The sequence below is a fragment of the Felis catus genome, chromosome B4 (assembly GCF_018350175.1).
Source record: "Felis catus isolate Fca126 chromosome B4, F.catus_Fca126_mat1.0, whole genome shotgun sequence".
NCBI lineage: Eukaryota > Metazoa > Chordata > Mammalia > Carnivora > Felidae > Felis > Felis catus.
Genome location: NC_058374.1, coordinates 131,149,065 through 131,170,683, shown reverse-complemented (window position 1 = coordinate 131,170,683; position 21,619 = coordinate 131,149,065). Strand labels below are relative to the sequence as shown.

The 21,619-nt window shown below is 57.8% G+C and overlaps 1 protein-coding gene across 3 annotated transcripts in view; it reads right to left on the bottom strand.

Moving 5' to 3' along the window:
• Positions 1 to 20,441, bottom strand: part of CYTH4 (cytohesin 4) — a 29,000-nt gene extending 8,559 nt beyond the window's left edge. Inside the window, exons 1-8 of one of the 3 annotated variants that reach the window (XM_003989240.6) lie at positions 20,262 to 20,441; positions 12,670 to 12,752; positions 10,270 to 10,334; positions 9,097 to 9,163; positions 7,441 to 7,559; positions 6,120 to 6,200; positions 4,574 to 4,686; positions 2,808 to 2,956 (exon numbers count right to left, since the gene is read on the bottom strand). In XM_003989240.6, the coding sequence (XP_003989289.2) occupies positions 2,808 to 2,956; positions 4,574 to 4,686; positions 6,120 to 6,200; positions 7,441 to 7,559; positions 9,097 to 9,163; positions 10,270 to 10,334; positions 12,670 to 12,752; positions 20,262 to 20,280 (696 nt within the window). In that variant the 5' untranslated portion in view covers positions 20,281 to 20,441. The other 2 variants (XM_045062326.1, XM_045062327.1) reach the window with 2 other exon arrangements.
• Between the last annotated feature and the right edge of the window lie 1,178 nt (positions 20,442 to 21,619).

Here is a 21,619-nt window from a genome sequence, read left to right as displayed (position 1 = left end):
CGCTCGGGGCAGCTTTCTCTGGAAGTGAGTGGTTCCCTTCTCGGCATTTCTTGGATGCCTGCCAAGTGCCAGGAGCTTGGAGTGCATTAACTCTGCTTCTCGGGAGAACAACCTGGGTCGGCAGCAGCATCTGCCCACTTCGCAGATGAAGAAACTGAGGCTCACCGGCCAGGTCACACAGCCATAGGGCAGAGCTGGGATTTGAACTCCTATCCCGAGTCCACACCCTGTACCTTTGCTCTGAGTCTCTCGGGCATTGTCCCCCATTCCTATCCGGATGGCCAGGACAAGATGGACTCAACCCGTCCGTCCCCGGCCTACCGCGGTGCACCTCTCCAAAGCCTTGTCCGGCTGCGCACCCTCGTGGTCTGTGTGCCCTGGCTTCAGGTCTGTGTTAATTTAATTTCACAGACTGGGTCACTTAAAAGCGTGACGTGACGGTGTCCTCAGCAGGGCCCAAGCTCCAGTACCGTCGTGGGGGATCCTTCCTCAAAGTGGTAAACTTTGACTATCTGAAAGGTGCTTAAAGCTGAGCTCTTGCTTTACATACGGGGAAGAGGAGGCCCAGAGAGAAGGCAAATGCACACCCCCCCCCATCCACACAGCACCCTCAACTTCTGCCCTAAAAGCCCCGAACAGCAAGGCCCAAGGCCCTCGTGGCTCTCTTTGCACCCCTGGAAGCTTCTGGATTAGTCAGCCACTCTAACTACACAGGCACTTTGCTAAATACCTTACGTGTCTACACTAATCCTATGAGCTGGTTGCTCAGAGAGGTCAAGCGGCTTCTCAAACGTCACACAACCAGAGAGTGGGGGAGTCAGGACTTGGATGTGGCTGTGACTCTAACGCTCTGTTCCCCCCCCCCCAGCCCCCCTCACCTCCACCCCTCCTCTGCGCCTGCCTCTCTTGGCTGCCAAGGAGGATAATAAACCCTTCCCCAACCTCCCAGGCAGAGTGTAAGCTAAATTGGCATAATAGACCCCTAAAGCCCTAAGAGAAGAAAGTTACAAGCTTTATGCAAATGTAGCGCATTGTTATTAACAAAAGACTTGAGCTGGGGGGGGAATACTTAAGGAGCGAGGTGCTGCGCTGGGCTCACTGGGGGCTCCGCAGTAGCGGGGGGCTGCCTGGGAGATCGGGGAGCGGGTGCCTGCGTGTCATTAACTCATCACCTGCCAGACAAGACGTGCTCAGCTTCCTGCCACACGAGTGCCGCAATGAGATGAGTTACCGATTTCCAAACGCATTTCACATTCCGGGCATTCTACTAAGTGGTGGTTTTTTTTTTTTTTTTTTAAATTATGGTTAATTATTCTTAATAGTGACATAAACCGCCATTTAGAGCCTGTGCTGCGTACCTGGCATGGGCTATGCCCTTTACGTTTTTATAAATTGCTACTCGCAGCAGCTCTGTGACGCAGGCGTCATTATCCCTGTTCTCCTGGTTGAGAGAACGGTGGCTTGGAGAGGGTGAGTCATTCCCCAAGGTCACCGGCAGGCAAACGGGAGATGGGAATTGACTCAAGCTCCGACCAGCTCGCGGAGCCCTCATTCTGTGTCGCGGCTCTCCCTTTCCTCGCGAGAAACTTTCTCCTCTGGGGACCAAGGAGGGTGGTGGGCTAAGGGCGTGGCAGTTCTCGAACACGGAGGGGCACCAGGGTCTTTCTAGACCCAGGCTTCCCTCCAGACTTCTGCGGCTGGAGGTCTGCAGGGTGCTGAGCTGGGAGGGTGGGGTTCACACCCTTTCCTCCCCTCCTGCCAGCCTCTCGCAGCGAGGTGACTGAGGCTTTATTGAGCTCTGGGGCATCTTGAGTCCTGGAAATGAACTGCCAATTCATTTTTGCTGCACCAGGCTCCGAATCCCACTCCCGTGTTTACAAAACTGTTCCTAGCTCCGTGTTACCCACAGCAAACAGGTTGTCATGCAAAGCCTTGGATGCTCTGACCCCACCCAGCCACTCTGGACATTTCTGCCTTTCCCAGCTAGGCCGGGCTTGGGTTGTGGCTGCTTCCCCTTTGTGCAATGTCCTTTCTCTGCTCCCCTCCGCGAAAACTCCTATTCAACAGTCAAGGCCCAGTTCAAAAGTCATCTCCCCTGTGAAGTCTTCCAAGATGGCACCCTTCCTTCCCCTGCCCCCAGGAGACTGACAGGAGTGTCCTCTGTGTTTCTGTGGCTATGTTCCCACAGTTAGGATGGCACGAATCACACAGGGCTACAATTCACTTATGTATCGTCTTCCCACCAGACCCTGAACTTGGCCTGGCAGGGCCTGTGGTTGACGCATCCGTGGGTGCCCCATGCCGAGCACAGGGCCCGGTGCCATACGGCAGGAATGGGGGGCTGCTTGATGGAGAGACGGGAGGCCTGGGTTCTGCATGGCTCTCAAGTTGCCTTGCGGAAGACCTCGGTTTCCTCCTCTCTGAAGGAGGGAAGAGTCTTAGCGGAGTCTGAGGATTTTCAGCTCTGACACGCTGAGAGTCTAAGAATCTGGGATTCCAGCCAATACGTCTGAGTTGCGCAAGGCACCCTTGCTGGAAGGTGCGAATGATGGGTGCCCAGAATCCTCCAAACGATGGAGTCTGGGGGGGAATCTCCTGGGTGGTCTCTCTCAGACATCGCCCTTAAGATGGGGATCACTCAGGAATGCCCATCTCACGACAGCCACCAACCTGGGGGGGGTCCCTCCCAGCAGAGAATCCCCCTGCAGAGGTCTGTCTCAGAGGGGCCCCCCCTGGGGCTGTCCACCTAAGGACGAACCCCTCCCAGATGCCTGGGGACCAGGTGGGTCGGGCCGTGGCCCTCTTACCCGCAGCTGCTCCTCAGGCAGGTCACCGCCGCCATTGATGCCACGGTTCATGGACACAAAGCGCTCGAAGGGTGGCCTGTCCCGGACATTGGGGTTGTGGAGGCTGGTGTTGAGCATGATGATGGAGAAGGACAGGACGTAGCAGGTATCTGCGAGATGGGACAGGGGTCACAGGCCTGGCGCTGGTCACTCTCGCCTCCTCTACCCCGACCCCTTCGAGGGGCCCATCATCACCCGTCTCAGTCCCCGAAGGTCCAGCTGTCCTGGCTTGGCACTCGAGGCCCCGCCCCCTCCCCACTCTTCTGGCCTCCCCGCTCCCTTTAGCTGCCTTCCCACCTCTGCACTTCTGCTCCCGCTGGGCCCCCTGCCTTTCCCCTTCCCTTTGCCGCGTATTTCAATCCTCATCTCTCAGCTCCAGCTCCAGCCTCTCCCGGACCCCTTCCAGCCTCCCTGCCCACTCTGTTCCCTGCCTCCGCGGAACACCTATTGTTGGCCACACTGTTCAGGGCTTAGTCACGTTCTGCTTGGCAATCTTGTTGGTATTGCAGGGCTCCTGGCGGCCTGAGTTCCTGTTCTGTTATTCAGACTTTCATGGGCTTGGGGGAGAGGCTGGGCTGGGCACTGGGGAGGGAGGTGATGCTCCTCTGGGGTGTTTTTGGGCCCTGGGTTCCAGAGTCAGGGAAGTCTGGCTGTGCGTCCCCGGCTGGTCTGGTGGACCTTGGGAAGGCACCTGACCTCCTGGAGCCTCAGCTCCCCCGAGTGGTGACGTGAGGAGGTCTAACCTGAAGTATCCTCATGTTCTAGAACACCGGCGACTCTACCTCTGAAAACAGCGGCACCTAATAGAACAACCTGTTAGTTGCCGGTGCTTGCCCTGTGCTAAGCTCTACATCCCTATAACAACCCTGCGAGGCGAGTAACCCCATTTTACAGAGCAAGACACTGAGGCCCAAGGGAGTTAAGTTACAGGCCCAAGGTCACAAAATTGTGTACTTAGACTGGGACTCCGATCTGGTGCTGCAAAATCCCTTCCTTTCCAGAAATCTTTACTGCGTACCCACAGAGTGCTGCGGACTGGGGAATTTATCGGCGAATACATTCAATACGGTTCCCGCCCTGCGGGATGTTTAGACTAGTGGGGGGGGGGACAGATAAACCAGCACCCCTCCCCCCCCCGTTCTGTATAACTACAAGGTAGGACAAGTGACTGGTAGGACCTGACTGTGGTCACACGGCCAAGAAGCGTTGTGTCCGTGGACAAGTCACATCACTTCTCGGAGTCTCTGTTATATGCAGAGAGGGGGGATGTTCCTGGCCTCAGACAGTGGATGCAAGGACCAGATGACTTTGCACGGGTGGTCCTCAACTAACGGAATTGGTCCTTGTTGTTATGGTAACTTCAGGAAGAGAGAAGGAGGGCAGGACAAGCTTGCCCTGATGATTTCTTGCCCAGCCCGCGGTGGGGGAAAGGTGGCGCTGGGGGTACAGAGTTCTGATCTCCGTGGAGATCTTCCCATACACCTGTGCTCCCTACGTCCCGCACAGGGTGTTTCATGCTTCTGGCCTTTTCTCAGATGAAAACTCCTGCCCCAAAAAGTCCTCTCTCCCCTTGACCTTGGGCAGAACTCCTCTTCATCCTTTAAAGCCCTGTTCAGACACTGTGGGAAACCGGAAGGGGTGGGGCGACCCTGGCGCCTCGGGAGGAGGATCTGGGCCTGCAGCTCCGAAGGGGTCCTGGAGCCCCGGGTCCCATCCCACACCGGCACCTGTGGACTGGAAGACGCCTGGGTTGCAGAGGCAGTAGCGGGTGGCAAAAGTCTCCATCATCCGGTCGATCTTCTGGGCCTCGCCGGGCAGCCGGAAGCTCCACAGGAACTGTCTGGGGGAGGAATGGGGCTGTGGGTGATGGAGTGGGCGGGGATCTCGGGGGCAGGTGTCGGGGGGTACCCCGGACAAGCTGCTCTGTCTGTCTAAGCCTTAGAGTCTTCATCCTGTCGGTGGGAGCGTCTGTCCCCATCACGTAGGATCACGGGAAGGTGCCTTTTCTTTCAAAGTATCAGAGCTCGGTGGGCACTCCCCTCGGCCCGTCTGTGGCCCCTCCGCCTCAGCCCAGGGAGGTGGGGGGCTCTGTCTGCCCTGGGGTCTGGCTGGGGACCCTTCCGCAAGTGGCTTCCCCTGGCTGGGCTTCCTGCTCTTGGGACTTAGTTCCTCGAGGGGCGCCTGGGTGGCTCAGTGGGTTAAGCGTCCGACTTTGGCTCAGGTCATGGTCCACGAGTTGGAGCCCCGCGTCGGGCTCCGTGCTGACAGCTCAGAGCCTGGAGCCTGCTTCGGATTCTGTGTCTCCCTCTCTCTCTGCCCCTCCCCTGCTTGTACTCTCTCTCTCGCTCTCAAAAATAAATAAACATGAAAAGAAAATTAAAAAAACAAACTGCGTTCCTCCAGGGCGAGGACCGTCTGCGGCTGGTCCCCTCACCTCTCCTGCTGGGCCTCACGCAGGCTCGGGGAACCCCAGGACTGCCCCGTAAGGAGTGAAAGAGTGAATGAATGAACAAATGAATGAATATGGGAGCCTCCCGACCACCGACCCTTCTCCCTTAAAGAACAGGGGAACTGGAGGGAAGGCCACACTGCTTGGAGGGTGCTGGCTGCTTCCTTCTCTGCCTTACATACAAACTCCCGATCATCCTCCAGGGCCCGGATCAAATACCCTCATGGGGAGCCGACTGTTCAGGCAGCGAGACTTACTAAGCCGATTCTAAGTACCTCCTCCTTTACTCGTCACAACCTTATGACTTTGGTACTGTTATTGTTCCCTTTTACAGATGAAGAAACTGAGGCACGGGGAGTTTTGAGTGTGTGTGTGTGTGTGTGTGTGTGTGTGTATGTGTGTGAGTAGCAGAGCTGGGCTATGACCTGGGCAGCTTGGCTCCACCGTTCAGTATGTCATAACAAAGGGACTGCCCACTACGCTGCACTAATCAAATGAATACCACCCTAATCTCAAAAGTAGTGGCAATGGCAACCATGGGTGCCGTGATTAACTATCGCTCTAATTGTGGAGTTAACACTGGGAGCGCTTGCTGTGATAAGCCAGACGCTTGTCCCCGCTGTCCCCGGAGGGGGGCCGAGCTGATGACCCCACCAGACCTCTGCTCCAAGAGGTGGTAACTGTCAGTAATTCATTTCGGCTCCTTAGGTCCTCCCGTCCTCCTCGTCGCTCCCCTTTGCTGTGTCTGTGCCGTTAGCTATGTGGCTCGGGGTCCCCGCCCAGGCTCTGCCACCCCCGAGGGCTGTCCCCCCCACCCCCCTCACCTGAGGGCCTGCACGAGGTTGAGGTTGGCAAACTCATGGCAGTCCACGAAGGCCTGGAGGACCTGCAGGTTGAAGGAATCCCTGCAGGGGACAGGGAGGAGGGCACACCGCTTGGGAACTTGCTGGCACCCACCTCCTGGGGGGGGGGGAAGGGGTTGAGGTGGGGGAGGGAGAGGAGGGGAGCCGCGTGTCCTCCTTCCGGATCCAGACACCTTCCGGTCCGCTGAGCCACGTCTGAACCCCTCCCCCTGAACATGCACACGTAGGTCCTCACACTGGAGCAGACGCCCCCCCCTCCAACCCTGCAACTCGCCCACGGCTCACCGGCGCTGTTCTCACCCGGGAGGGGAGGGGGCGCTCTCTGTCACCTCCTGCCTGGATGACCCTACTCAAGCCACTGGACCTCCCGGAGCCCCAGTGTCCTCCTCTGTGAAGTGAAGAGAGCCGGCCCTACCCCTATTTCTCCCTTCCTCCCAGCTCAAATCGGGAAGCTCTGTTTTTCTTGCACCAGCGTCCCCTGCCCTCTCGGGGGAAGGAACGTGTCCCCTGGGGAACCCGGGAGAAGGGCTGCTGGTCTGGCTGCTGCCTCATCCCTTACAGCCCGCCTGCCTCTCCCAACAGCCCAGAAGGGTCCTTTCTCACCCCTCCTGTGCCCAGACCCTCCCATGGAGCCCCACCTCATCCCCTGCCACTTCTTCCCTCCCTTGGTCTCTTCTGATCTCACCAGCCTGCCATTCCTTGAGCATGCTTCTGCCCCAGGGCCTTTGCACAGGCGGTTCCCGTTGGCATGCTCTTCCCCCAGATGTCCTCACTGCTCACTTCCTTTACGTGTCAAACATCACTTTCTCGACGAGACCCTTCCTACTCACAATATTTAAAGTCACGGCCCTTGACCCATGATTCCCAACACTTCTCATCTCCCTTCCCTGCTTTCTTTGCAGTCCAAAGAACTTAACATTTTCTAACGTATTTTGCATATTTGGGGATCTCTCTTTCCCACTAGAACGTACCTCTCCGAGGGCAGGGGTTTGGTTTTGTTTATCTTGGTCATTAGTATAAGTCCGGGGATTTGACACTGCTTGGCACACAGTGGAGACTAAAAAATATCTATCTGTTGACCAAATAAGTGAATGAAGGCAGGCAAGAAGGCAGGCATTGGTTCAGAAGGTGGAGGGGAGTGATCAGTTAGCTGTCTCAAGCCCCAAGAGTTAGGACTTCCCTAACATAATTCACTCACTCACTTACCTGTGCACACACACACACACACACACACCTGCGCAACCCTCGTTCCCTATCTCCCTGAGGCCACGCACCGCCTTACCTCTCCCCCAAGTACGTGCCGATGGCCGTCTTGTTGAGGCCCTCGCCTTTGTACAGGAACTGCGCGATGTCCTGGACGTCGGGGGTCAGCAGTTTGTGCTCAATGAGATACTGGACACCCTGGAGGGGGTACACGGAGCCCATGATCAGCACCCCCCCTCCAGCAGCTGGCCTCAGTGGAGGAAGGGAGGGGCCCCCCGTGGCCAGACTGTGGGGCAGGCGGTGGGGGGACCTGGCATTCTGACATTGGCACAGACTTTTCTGGGAAGTTGTGTCCCTCCTTAACAGAAGCTGCCATTGAAAGGTGGTGAGGTCCCCATCAATGGAGGCATGCGAAGAGAGAGACCATCCTGCAGGGGGCCAGGCTCATGCCAGGGGCTCCCCGGGTCCCCTTCAGGCTCACACTGATTACATGCTTCAGTGAGTCTATGAATTTATAATTTTAAGATTCAACGATTCAGCCCTTTCTTTTGTCCCCTTCATATTCATACATTTAAAAATAGCGTTTCATGTTTTTTTTTTCCTCACAAGCAATCTATGGCCATTGTGTAAAAAATTAGAAAAAAATCCGGCTAAATCAAAAGGAGAGGAGATGGCCACGTCCCAGCGTTCAGAGGGAGAGAGTTTCCATCGTGGCGACTTTCCTTCCCTTTCTACATGAAACCTGCTTCCGATGTGACAATATCACGCACACCTCACGACCCAGGCGCTCAGAATCTGTCCTTCTAACTTTGGGAGTTCGGGGAAGAGGTTGCTGGAAGGTGGTGGTGGGGGGGCCGGTTGTGAGGGGTTCTCAGTGACAGGCAGAGGGTCCTGGGGGCCCCTCAGTGGCCCCCCCCAGGTGCTCTCTGTGTATGTGCACCTGCGTGTGAGCACGCGTCTGTATGCCCGAGTGTGTGCGTGTCTGTGTGTGTGTTCTGTGTGGTTGGGGCAGGGGTCCGATTCCCGTGGCTGTGGAAGGCAAATGGGTGTGTGACAAATGGGTGAGCCTGTGTCACTGTGATGGGGAAGAGGCAACTCTCTCAGCCAGAGCAGTAAATTTCCAGGGGCCCTTTGACTGCCCTGACCCTACCCCCGTATGTCAGCTTGTGGCTTCCTCCTGTCTTTGTTCAAGCAGGAAGGGACCCGGCTGCCACCTAGCTAGGTGAGAGGTTGCTCTGAGGCCAGGGGAGGGGAGGGTGGGGTGGAGGTGGGGGGTGGGGAGGTGGTGTGTGTGGGTGGGGGGAGGGACAAGAGTCGTAGCAGCCTGAGCCCCCAGTGCTCCATGCCAGCACCCCCAGACTGGCCCTCCCCCAGCAGAGAGGCTGGGAGAAACTTCTGGAGACTGAGCCCCAGAATCTAAGGGCCCCAGTGTCCAAAGACCTACTAAAAAGGAGGAAGCAGAGACTCGGCCAGCGGACTCCAAGTCTGTGGACTTCATAAAATGTCACCACCTCCTCCCGGCTCCTACCTCATGCTCTGCTATGGGGTGACAGGGCACTGAAGCCATGGCAGGCTGTGGGCCACCGGACAAGGTCCTGAGCTCCGCTGGGCCTCAGTTTTCTCACCTCTAAGGTGGGCAATCGTCAGTCGAGGGGAACGAGAGGACATTGTGAAGGTGTCCAGCATGCGGAACCCCCGACCCCACGACCACCCGAACCCCCCACGACTGCCCTACCTTCATGGGGTCCATGTTGAACTTCTTACGCCCAATGCATAGCTCCTTCTCTTTCTGGGCCATCCGGCTGCAGACAAGGAGATGTCAGCCTGGACCGCCCCAGAACCCCAGGAACCCCCCCACCCAGTCCCCAAGGATGCTTTTTCCGCAGCTACAGCCAATATTCCCCAAGGGCCTCCAAGTGGGGTCCTCACATCCTGCATTGGAATCGCCTCGGAGAGACCCTAGAAATGCAGGGTCTGGGCCCCTCCCAGACTCCCAGATGGGACTGTTCCAGTGGGCCCAGCTCCAGCATTCTAACCGGTTGGTTCTGCAGCCGTGGCCCTGGAAGCCCAGAGTCGCTCTAGGGAGAGCATTTAGGGGGGCCCTGTGCTCCAAGTGGGGGCAGGATGACAGGGAGGCCGGGGGGTGAGGGCACGGCCCCCGGGGCCCGACTCCTGGTGCAAATCCCGCTCTGCTGCTTTGCTGGCTGAGCCACACGAGGGGAATCACTTCACCTCTCTGGGACTCAGTTTCCCCAGCATGGTTGAGAGGCTAAAGAGTTTAAAGCAGCTTGGGGGTAGGCGCTCTGTAAATGTTATGCTGGTGTCGGGGCTGGAACAGGACACCGGGAGACAGGGGGCAACCACGTGTGGGCCCATGTGCATTTGTGGTGGGGCTAGAAAGGTGATCGGAGATCAAGGGACGGCAGGGGCCGGGTGGCGACTTCCTGAGACGAATGTGTAGCCGTCGGTACCTGGGGCCTCAGGGGATTATGTAGGGACCAACCTTCTTATTCCCCACAAGGGGGGAAACTGAGGCCCAGGGAGGGGCGGGGACAAGCCCCAGGTCACAGAGCTGAGCGCTCTTTTTCCTAGCCCATCCCGTGATGCTCCTGGGCGGCGATTGATCAGGGCCTGGGTCAGTGCGGGTTAGGAGAGACTTTGGGTGGAGGGGGTGGGGATGGGGAGTGTCTCTCAAAAGAGGGGGCTGTTGGCAGTAAGGACCAGACCAGACCAGGAGATGGGCTCTCAGGCCCTCCCTGCTGCCTCTTCTTCCAGGCCGATCCCTGATTTCACCAGGGCCCCAGGCCCAGGCAGGGCCCCTGCTCCCTCCTGCTCATTCCTGGTGTGGGACATCCTCGGAAGCCACCATGGCAGCTTCCCAGGGGCCCCTGGCCTGGCCCCTCCTCACCTCTCCTCCGCGATCTCGAAGCAATCAATCTGGGCAAACACATCTGCGATCTCATCCTTCAGCTTCTGCGGGGCGGTGGGGGGGGGGGTGCGACAAGGAGGGAGAGTCAGGGACAGACTTCAACAACCACTTCCACCCCTGGGCGTGACCCCAGACCTCCAGTGAGCTGTCACTACCTTTGAGAGATCCCTTTCCCGGATGTTTCTCCCTCCCTCCCTCTCTCTCTCTCTTTTTTTATTTTAATTTTTTCATGTTATTTAGCGGGCACAAGTCGGGGAGGGGTCGAGAGAAGGAGAGACAGAAGAATCCCGAGCAGGCTCCGCACCATCAGCGCAGACCCCGACGCGGGGCTCGAACTCACAAACCGCGAGATCATGACCTGAGCTGAGAGTCAGACGCTTAACCCGCCAGCCCCCCCCCCCCCCCGGCGCCCCCCTCCCTTTCCCAGATGTTTCTTATCCTCAAAATCCCAAGCCAGCCTATTGCCTGTTGATACGCGATTCTCCATGGGCTCCTGTCTCGGGGGACGCGGTCCTCAAGTCCCCACCCTTCGCCCCACTCTACTTCCAGCCCTCCCACCTCCCCTCTGCAGCTGTGGAGTCTCCTGCCCTTTAGCCAAGCCTACCCGCCAAGCCCTCCTGCGCCCAGCTGCCAGCTTCCTGAAGCACAGCTTGGTGCCTGCCCTTCCCCAGCTCCTTCCGTGGCTCCCTACTGCCTCCCCAGCCACGAGGAATGAGTTCCCACCCTAGGACCAGGCCCCAACTCCTCTCTGGCTTCCCTCCCCCATCCATTTACTCTGTCGCTCACCCTTCACTCAGGGCCTACTATGTGCCCAGTATTATGGGGACCCCCCCGGTACAAGATCGCGCAGGCTGTCTTTTCAGGGACCTTGCCACCCCAGTGGAATGTACAGAAGAGGTCGCTGAAGTGCAGAGAGGCAAGGGGACGTGTCCGAGGCCCGATTCCAAGTCTGCGCTTTCGCCACTCCCCTCAAGCCTTTTTTTGTTTTTATTTTTGTCTTGACCCTGCAGGAGGCGCCCAGGGGCAGAGGACCCCCTAATTATGCCAGCCACGACCGCTGGGCGGACAGGAGAGTGGCAGCTGGTCCAGCAGACCCCTGCAGGGCAGCAGCATGGGGACCTGGCAAGAGCCCCTAACGTGCACCCTAGCGCCTCCTCGCCTTCCCCTGGAATCTGAGGGATGAGAGCGGTCCCGAAGGAACCTGGGTTCCAGGAACCCCGGGGGGGTCGCAGGGGCCTGGAGACCGTACCTGTACCTGATCTTGGCCAAGTCACTGAGCGGCTTCCCCCCACATAAAATGGGGATCCACTTGCAAATATTAATTGAGCGCCTCCTGTATGCTTTGACTCTGGAGCTGGGGCTATGGTGATGGGCAAGACAGACCCACGCTTTCACGGGGCTCACAGCCCAGTGGGGGTGGGGTCACGGTGGTCATGGGCAAATGAAATGACGAAAGTAGCTACCCTGTCGTGGGCGCAGCGTAAGGGATAGCCTTGTCCAGGCACCACGGGGGGGCACCTGAAGCCAATGGATCGTGGGGTGTCACCCGTACTCCAATAAAAAGAGAACGATCTCTGATCATTAATGTCATGTCATGGTACAGGAAGAGCCTGGCCACCTAGTAGGTCTCAACAAAGCACTTGCTGAGTGAGTGATTTGGTATCTTCAACTTTCTTAGGTACACGTGTGTTGGCGTGGGGTCGGGCCCCAGCAACCACAGCCAGAGCGGTCAGGGCAACATTCGAGCCAAGAACGAAATAGTGAGAAGGAGGTGCCCCGAGGAGAGCTGCGGAGAGTCCCGGGGACCACGGGAACGGTGAGTGCAAAGGCCCGGGGGCAGGACTGAGCTCCGCACGCTCCAGGAACAGAAACAGGGCCCGCCTTCGAAGGCTGCTAAGAGTCAAATGGGTGAACGTCTGAGAAACTGTGTTGGCAAGGGCCAGGCACACGTTGGTGTTATCTTGACGAAATGGGTGACATTTTTGAGGGGCTGAAACTGGGGCCCGGGGTGGAGATGCGACCGGATCGGGGCCACACAGGCGGGACTGGAACCCGCCAAGCCATCAAGTGCAGACAGCACCAGGCAGGGCTTGGCACACAGTAGGTGCTTAACCGATCTCCCCCACCCTCCTAGCTCTCTCTGGGCCCTGGCAGCTGAGCCCGGCAACGGGGAGAGCCCCCCCGGAATTCCATTCTCCCCACTTGGGGGGCGGGGGGGGGGCGCTGGATGGAGTCTGGCCCTGCCCTCTGACCAGGCCCCGGGGGGCAGGAGCGAGTGCGGGGCTGCGTGAGCGCGTATGGGGGTTTGCTCGTGGGAGGGCGTGTCGGCTCGAACCCGCGTGTGGACAGGAGCCTGTGCGTTTGTGAGTGTGCACGCACCTGGATGTCTTCCAGAAGCTGCCTCCGGTGCCATTTGATCTGCTGTAGTTCCTCTGTCTCCCCACTGCTCAGCTCCGCTGGGTCTGGAGAGAGAAGAACGGGGATGGGGGGGTCCCTGGCTTGCTCCCTTCCTCTCCCCTCCCCTCCCCGCCCAGCTTTGTACCCTCTGGGGACATTCCCCTCCCCCCCACCCCCACCATCTTGTTGATTTGCGCCTTTCGTGCTCTACTCGTTATACTCTCAGCATCATGACAGCAGAACCTTCAAGAATTTTGCTCACCGCTGCATCCTCCGCCCCCTAGAAAGAGCTGACGCGTAGCAGGTACTCAAAATACTAGCGGACGGCATTCATCCTTCCTGGGCATTTTCATCTGCTCTTTCCCCAGATCGCTTGGTTAGCTCACTTGGCCGCGTATTTATTTGCACAACCAGGGAGTGGGGTATCATTTTGCCTCCCAGGCCATTGGTCAGACAGAGTCACATGACCACACCTAGCTGCAAGGGAGGCCGGGAAATGAGCCTTTAGCATGGCGGTCCTGACACCATTGCGACCGTATAAGATGGGGAGACTGGCTTTGGGGGTGGGGGGACAATTCGCAGCTCCTGCTCCAGACACTGAGGCTCAGAGAGATGAGGTGACCCGGCCAGGGCTCCACAGGGACAAGCTACTCAGCCCGGGTGGGGCTTGGATTGGGCTGGCTACGAAGCCTGGGCTCTTTTCTGGTTACCCGGAATGAAAGGAGACGCGTGTGTGCTGGCATTCTGTGCAAGGTGCTGTGACAATTCCCGCACTGGCGTCGGCTGGCTCACCTCTAACCCCTCGCGTTTCCTGTTGCATCCACAACACTCGCTTGGCCAAAATCTCCACGGGCTCCCTGGTGCTTAGAGGGGAAGAGTTCTCCTCCTGGTCCTCCACAGTCCCGGCCTCTCTAGCCGGCCTTGTCTTCCACTATTCTCAGTAAGAGCCTGGGAGTCTAGCCTGCCGGCTCCTCACTCCCCCCACACTGTCTCTGTCTTACTTTCCCACTTTTGCCCATGCTGTTCCTCGATCCTGGGATGCCTTCTCCCGTCTGTCTGTCCATACTCTCCCCAACTCTTTAAGTCCTAGCTTTAGGGAATAACCGGTCACCTTTCTTTAAGGTTTTGCAAGGACAGCCCTTATGTCTCCCAAATGAAAGCAGAGAGAAAATTAAAGGCTCCCTGTCCCTACCTTTCCCTCCCACTGACCGAGCTGCCATCTTGGATTGGAGATGGAAACTGGGTGTTGAGACGGCGAGGCACCAAGCAAGTATTCGACACGTGGGAAGGGTCCAATGCACGTATAATGGATGCTGCATTGTGCCATCAGCTCTCCCCTTCAGGATCAAGGCACCCATTTCTTTCAGTGGCTGGGGGTAGGGTTGGGGGTAGCCTGCTGATGGCACAGCTGAATTTCCTCCTCCCCAGAAACTTAACTCAGCCGAATGAAACTGCCTCACCCGAGGATATGGCCCTCCCCAAGGACAGCCACTGCATCAAAAGCCAAGACCTTTCGCCCAGTTTCTGGACCTGAGCCAGTCCTCACACCCAGGCTCTACGGACTGAAGGAGAAGCTGGGTGCCCAGCAAGAAGGGTCCTGAAATGCGATGACAACTGTATACGATGATTCCCTCGGTCAAGCAGTTAAGATGGCTCTGGGTGAGCCACCAGGTCATAAAGTCAAGTGAGCACAACAACAGTCCTTCACAAGTGGCTCCCTGAGGAGGAACAAGTGCGAATAAAACCAGAAGGTTCCAGTAAGCTCCGTGAACACATCACCCAGGCCCCTATGCCATCCACGGCTGTCGCACCCGGTCCCTTGGCTCCCACTTTGTCTGCATGGGTAGGTCCCTTGTGATCTCTCTGGCAAAGGAGCAAAGCGCCCCAACCTGGTTCCAGAATGGGTGGCTTTGTGTTTGGGGACACGTAAACGCTGGGTAGCTGTTGACCCCTGCCCAAAGGTGTCCTGGAGAGACAGGGGTGAGAAAGGCTCCCAGTGAGCAGGACTCTGGGGAGGGTGCCTGGCCACCCATTTCATGTGCAAAGAGCAACGGCCCCCAGCAAGAACACGTCTGCATTTACGGTGGGCAAATTGACGTGCAATTTGCAAATTGACGTCTGCAATTATGGTGTGCAAACAGCCCAGCCAATGAGAAAGTCACAACTCAGCCCGTGAAAAGCCACTACGCCTGGAGCCCCCAGTTAACTCCGATGGACTTGTTGTTTATCGCGCAGCCTTTCCGACTCCCCTTTCCTAACAGCGACTCCTCTCTCTGTCCTTCGGACTCGCCGAGGGTTTTGCCATAGCTTGCTTGTCCTGGATGGTGGTTCTAATACTCTTCTGGAATAAACCCCTCCTTGGCCGGGAAAACAGCTGGCAGTTTTGTTTTTTTTTTAAGGTTAACAGTGAACAGGAGAGGGTGGCTTGACTTCTCGGAGGCTGGGAAGGAGGAAGATCGGAAGATTGGGAGTAGGGGGGTCTGGGGAGGAGGCAAGTGGGTGGTCCCCTAGGAGTGGACCCGGGGGATGAAGATTTTTGTGACGCCCACCGGTGCTGCGCAGCAACCATCCGGCACAGGAGAGAAACTGCACCGCCAGGCAGACGGAACGAGTCGGCCGGTGACCTCAGCCAGGCTCTGACCGGCAGCCCAGTGCTGGTACAACTGTCCACGAGTGCAGTAGCCACGTGGCCCCGGTGGAGGCTACATGAGAAGCCACCCACCCGAGCTTCCCAAGCTATCGCCGCCTCTGAATCTCTGAGCTGCCGGGAACAGAGACCCACTGTTTCCCCTCGAAGACCCATCAGCCAACTCGGGAGGCAATGGGATGGCAAAGGATCCCTTCTACTCCTAAAGGCCAGCGATCCATCTTGACCGGAAGCCTCACGTGGTCCGGACGTGCGGGGGGCCCTTCCTTCTCACAGAGCCTCGGCCAGCGCCACTGTCCAGGGGTCGTCAGGTGTCGAGTACTGCACAACGTCATGCTGGACCAAGGGGCTCTCTTCACAAGAAGGCAGGCGTGGGAGGAGCATCCGGCCAGGGGATCCGCTGGTCCTCTGGGACCACTTCGCCCCCCGGAAGCTGCCAGCCTGGTGGAACAAAGCGTCAGCTTGGAGCTGATGTCCTGCTTGGATGGGGCACCGTCCTCCAGGACGCAGGATGCAACCTAACCCAGCAGCCATCAGGTGGTGTTCTGGCCCCCGCAGGTCACTGACACGGACCCAGGAGGGACGAGGAGTGGCGCCATGTGCCCTCCTCCTGGTGGCCCTCTTGGGAGTCTTGCTTTCTGTCCCTGCAACGCTGGGCTCCGCAGGCCCAGAGAGCCCCGTTTCCAGGGAGGAGGTGGGGGGTGGCAAAGGAAGAGTCTCCCATTGACCTTTGCCTCAAAAACACCTGCTTTGTGCCAGCGGCTCGGTGTAAATGATGTCACTCGATCTCACAGCTCTTTGAAGCACACTGACATGCACCCCTCTCTCACCCTCGTGTCTCCCCCGGGCCACGCCCCCTCCATCTCCTTTCGTTTCCACGGCCCCACCCCCACCCCCACCCCGACCTCGGCGTGTCCCTGGACCCTGTGTCTCCCGGCCTCCACTCGGCACCTCCCATCCAGTCTCCCGCGGCGTCCCGTTGTCCTGGGGATGACACCCCGAGTCTTCCGGGCCCCCCGGTTGGGCAGGCAGGGCCCCATCTTCCACTGACGTTGCGCCGCCCCCGCCCCCGGCTTGAGGCCTCCTGGACGTCCTCCACTTGCTCCCACGTGCGCCCTCTCCACAGGCTTCCGCACGCACAGGCTGTTCCCTGTATCTCGAATGCCTTTCCTTCCGCCCTCTGCCTCGTCACCCCTGCTCAGCGTCTCCCCTCTCAGGTGCCCTCCTGTCCTGCGTCCGAGGTGACACGGCTGGAAGGTGCTGGAGCTGGGGGTCACACCCAGGCCCATCCAGGACTCCCGAGGCCACAGCCCTGATGTTGGTCTTCCGACGGCAGATATCTTCGCGCAAATCATCCAAACCCCACCAGGTACTAGTCCCTGGTTGTTCTGACCGGAAGTGCTGACCGTGGCTCCTGTTTGAGAATGAAGGCCAGATGCAGAATGATGCCTTGTTTTTTTGGCGGGAGGTGGGGGGAAGAGAGAAAACAAAGCCAACTCTCCAGAGCTGGGGAAACTGAGGCATAGGCGTGCGTGGTGAGTTTTCTCAGGACAGTGGGAGGGCGTGGGGAGGGGGCTGTCTGCAGTTTTTCTTCACAGAGCTTCTTTTGTGGTTTGGCAGGCATGTTCATGGACCCCCTAGATCCCCTGTCCCCTTCTGGAGGGATTCTGACCCCCCCAACAGGTGGCCCCTGTCACGTGAAGCCCAGGGTTTTCCACCCCTTCACCTGTCTGTTTCTTTTTTTTTTTGTTTGTTTTAACGTTTATTTATTTTTGAGACAGAGAGAGACAGAGCATGAACAGGGGAGGGTCAGAGAGAGGGAGACACAGAATCTGAAACAGGCTCCAGGCTCTGAGACATCAGCCCAGAGCCCGACGCGGGGCTCGAACTCACGGACTGTGAGATCGTGACCTGAGCTGAAGTCGGACGCTTAACCGACTGAGCCACCCAGGCGCCCCTTCACCTGTCTGTTTCAAAGCGGGGATTTCTCCCCATTTCAGAGCTGAGGACACTGAGGTTCAAGGAGGGCGACAAGGACGCACGGTCAGAGTGGCCACTTCTGAGTCTGAGCCTGGTGACGCTGGGGTTTCAAGCACCGAAGCAGCTCGTGGGAGTTGGATTTAATTAACAAAAAAATTTTTTTTAATGTTTGTTTACTTTTGAGAAAGAGAGAGAGAGAGAGAGAGAGCACAAGTGGGGCAGAGAGAGGGGGACAGAGGACCCGAAGCAGGCTCTGTCCTGATAGCCGCGAGCCCGACGTGGGGCCCGAACTCACAAACCGCGAGATCATGACCTGAGCTGGTCAGGGGCTCCACCGACGGAGCCACCCAGGCGCCCGCCCCGTGGAGTCGGGTTTTAGTAACAGCGCTCATGAAACACGCAAAATAACAACACGATAATGATAACAGCCGCCACCGTGAACTCTGTTGACTCCGCCCTGGGCTCGGTGATTTTCCCGCCTCACGAAGGCTGCTTTTGGACGCCCCCCACCCCCCCACCCCCGCCACGCTGTAGGCTGCGGCTGCCCTCTGCACGGTGCCCAGGCCAGCTGTCAGTGCCCTGGTGCCCACCCCGGCCATCTACCTCCCCAACTCCTCCTTACTTCCCCTTTGTCCTTCCTCTTTCCCATCATATTTTTAGAAATCTTTCTGCTCGCAGGCCCGTTTCCAGGACAGCTGGCCCAGCTTCCCCTTTCCAGGGCAGGAGGAGGGCGCTATCCTGGGGGCCCGAGGGCAGAGGCTCCTCAGAGTCTGGGGGGGGGGGACTCTGGGGCAGGAGGGGGTGTCTGGCGGAGCTGTTCCTCGCCCCGGCCCCCGAGGCTCTGTGGGCGACGTGTGGCTTCCTCCCCACCCCCAGAGCCAAGCTGCCTCTATTTTTAACTATTCCCCGGCCTCCCTGCACCAGCCCAAAGGTGCTGTCTTTGGTCACACAGAGGTTTTGTTGCCTGGACCGCTCACCTTCCCGGCAGGCCCTGGGGGGAGGAGGCCTGAACACACGGGAGGCAGGCGGGGAGGCCGCCCTGGGGGACCCGACTCCTCCAGGAAGTTTTCCGAGATCTCCCCCTCTCCCACGTGGAAGGAGTCGCTTCCTCGTTTGCTCTGGGTCATCGTCCTGCAGGATCTGAGGGTCTGTCTCCCACTCCCCCATGTCCTGGACCAGCAGCCTCCCCCAGGGCTGGGCCTGCTGTCCCCAGCACTGCCCAGCACAGACCCTGCACGCCGGAGGACTGCTTATAGCACGAATGAATGAATGAATGAATGAACCAATCCGTGGAGACCTGAAATCTCCCAACAGACCGCCTGCGTTGACTTCACTCAATCCCTTCCCTCCCAGGGCCAGCCCGAAGCAAAGCAGCAGCCCGCCTTCTGGGCTGCACCTTCCGCAGCCCGGGCTAACCCGTGGCTGTCTCTCCTCTCAGGTTCTTGTCCCTGCCCTGCCACTTACTGGCCCCCTGACTTCAAGTAAGTCAGTCCTCTCCCGCAGTAAACCTCCGTGAGCCTCAGTGTCCTCGTGATGGGGACAACCATCCCTCTTCTTAAGGACCCATCACTTCGTATCTGCCAGGTAATCTTAAACCAGGCGCTGTTCCCCGCTGGGTCCCCGCCTTGTCATCTAGTCTCCACCTAAGACCTATTCATGGAGCCTGTACGGTCTGGGAGCCACCTGCCATCCAAAGCCCAAAAGCTGTTGAAAGGGAAGGGTGGTTCTCTAACCATGTTCCCCAGAGCCCGTGGGGTCAGGGGAGGCGCGGTGGGCGGGGTCAGACTGCTCGGTGTTAGGTTTTGTTTGAAGAAAGGGTTCTGTTGCTAACGGGCTTGACGTCATCTGAACTTGGGGAACTGGACAGCTCCTGGAAGCCCTCGTCTTCTGGATTTCCAGGCAATGCTGGGACATTCTTTTTCTTTTTCTTTTTTTTTTAATGTTTATTTATTTGTTAGAGAGAGACAGAGTGCGAGTGTAGGGGGGGCAGAGAGGGGGCCGTGCGGGAGACACAGAATCCGAAGCAGGCTCCAGGGCTCCGAGCTGTCCGCACAGAGCCCGATGCGGAGCTCGAACCCACAAACTGTGAGATCATGACCTGAGCAGAAGTTGGACGCTTAACCGACTGAGCCACCCAGGCGCCCTGATGCTGGGACATTCCGAGTGCAGGGCACAGAGACTTTGTCCCTCTTCTTCCCTCTGCCTTGCAGGAATGCAGTTCTCTTCCCTACCAACCGTACACATGTCTCTCCTCTTTCCCCCAGACACGCGGTCCTGCTCACTGGGGAGGGGCTCAGCCATGGTTCTCTGCTGCTCCTCTCTGGCCCCCTCCACTGGCACTCTAGGTGGTGTCCTCAGCCTCCCCAGAGGCCACCCTCATCCCCCCACCCTTAAAGTCCAAACAGGAGCTTCAGGGCCCCTGTGCCACCCAGACGGCCATTATCACCAACATCACCATCTTCAACTCAAGCAACCTTCCTTGCACTGGTCATTCCTTCCCCTGCACCCCCCCCCCGAATATTCCTTCCCCAGAAACCGACAGGGATCACTCCCTCCTTCCTTCAGGTCTCTGCCCAAATGGTGTCTCTTTCTGAGGTCTCCTCGACCACCCCCTCCCATGTCCCTTATCCTACTTGACTGTCCTTCGTCCTGCCTGTCACCCCCTGACATATTACATTAATACCTCTATGTCTGTCTCCCCCTGTAGAGCGTGAGCTCAGGAGGGCAGGGACAGGGCCTGCTTTGTTCCCTGTTCTCCCAGCACCTGGGGCACAGCTTGGCACTTAGCCTGAGCTCGTAAACATTTGTCGCATGCTTCTGCATCTCCACCCTGTCTTACATCTATTTACATATGGATTCCGTCCAGGATCCTGGGAGGCAGGCACTATTGCCCCCATTTTACAGAGGAGGAAACTGAGGCCCGGAGAGGTCGGCCCCGGGTGCTTACCTGGGTGGCACAAGTCCATCCTGAAGCCCCGGGGAAGGGTGGCCTCCGCTCCCGTCGCCTGCTGACCCAGCTGCTGCTCAAGCTGACCAGGCAGAGATGTGTCACCGAGGCTACACCAGGCCCCTTCCGGGTGGCCCCTCCCAGCCCCGCGTGGGGAGGAAGTCCTGTCTGCCGGGACCCGGTGTGCAGGCTCTTGAAGCAGCAACACTTCCTAAAACCAGCAGAGTTTCGTGTGGCAGGGACTCTTTGCATTTTTGGGTGTGGGCTGGGGAGATTTAGAGGCAAAAGAGACAAACAGAGGGAGGGGTTGGGGGTAAAAAGAGAAAGTGAGAGCGAGAAACACATACGTGCGCGTGCACACACACACACACACACACACACACACCTGCACCCGTGCACACACAGAGGATGATGGCTGCTGGAGGGCGCACAGTCTTCCCTAGGGGATAATGTGGGATGATGGGCCATTTACTTAGCAACCTCCCCAGATAAAACCTTTGGTCAGCGGGGCCCCAAAGAGTCCACCCTACCCACAAGCTATCTTTCATCTACTTGGGGAAAAGGAAAATGCATTCAGTGCCAGGAAAGGCTTTGCTTCCCCTCCGTGACATGTCTGGCTGGTTCCTGTCTAGTGACCACTCGGCCATATGTTTAGTGTCCCTTTTCCCTCAGGCTGCTAGGAAGCTCCTAGTCAAATGTGAAGCTCCTTTGCAGCTGTTCTATTGTCGCATATCGACTTGGGGGCCAGATGCGGCCGTGGGACGCTCAGCTCTGCCACTCGGGACCTGTGAGAGGTTGGACAAGCCGCTTCTTTGCAAGGAGCCTCAGTGTGCTTACCTATAAAAGGGGGATAATACTACTCACCTCTGGTTATAGAAAAGACGAGGGGGGAGAGTGTCCGTAAGATGCTCGGGACATAGTGGGTACTCAATAAACCCCACCTTCTTTCCCCTTTTGTTTTTAATTTTCTTCCTGGTGAAAATTCCCAATTTCATTGCTTCTGCCTTTTCTGGCCGATCGAGCCAACGTCTTCGTGGGGAAAAAAGTATCGTGTGAAGAAATTTCTAGGGCCGCCCGGGTGGCTCCGTGGGTTAAGCGCCCCACCCTTGATTTAGGCTCAGCTTATGATCTCATGGTTTGTGAGTTCGAGCCCCGCGTCGGGCTCTGTGCTGACAGCTCAGAGCCTGGAGCCTGCTTTGGATTCTGTCTCCTTCTCTCTCTGCCCCTCCTCCGCTTGCGCTCTCTCTTTCGCTCAAAATAAATAAAGACAGTTAAAAAAAAATCTATAAAAATAAATAGAAATGCTTCCTCGGTGAAACTTTGCAGCCCACCTCGATTTATTCGTCTGTTTCCCCACT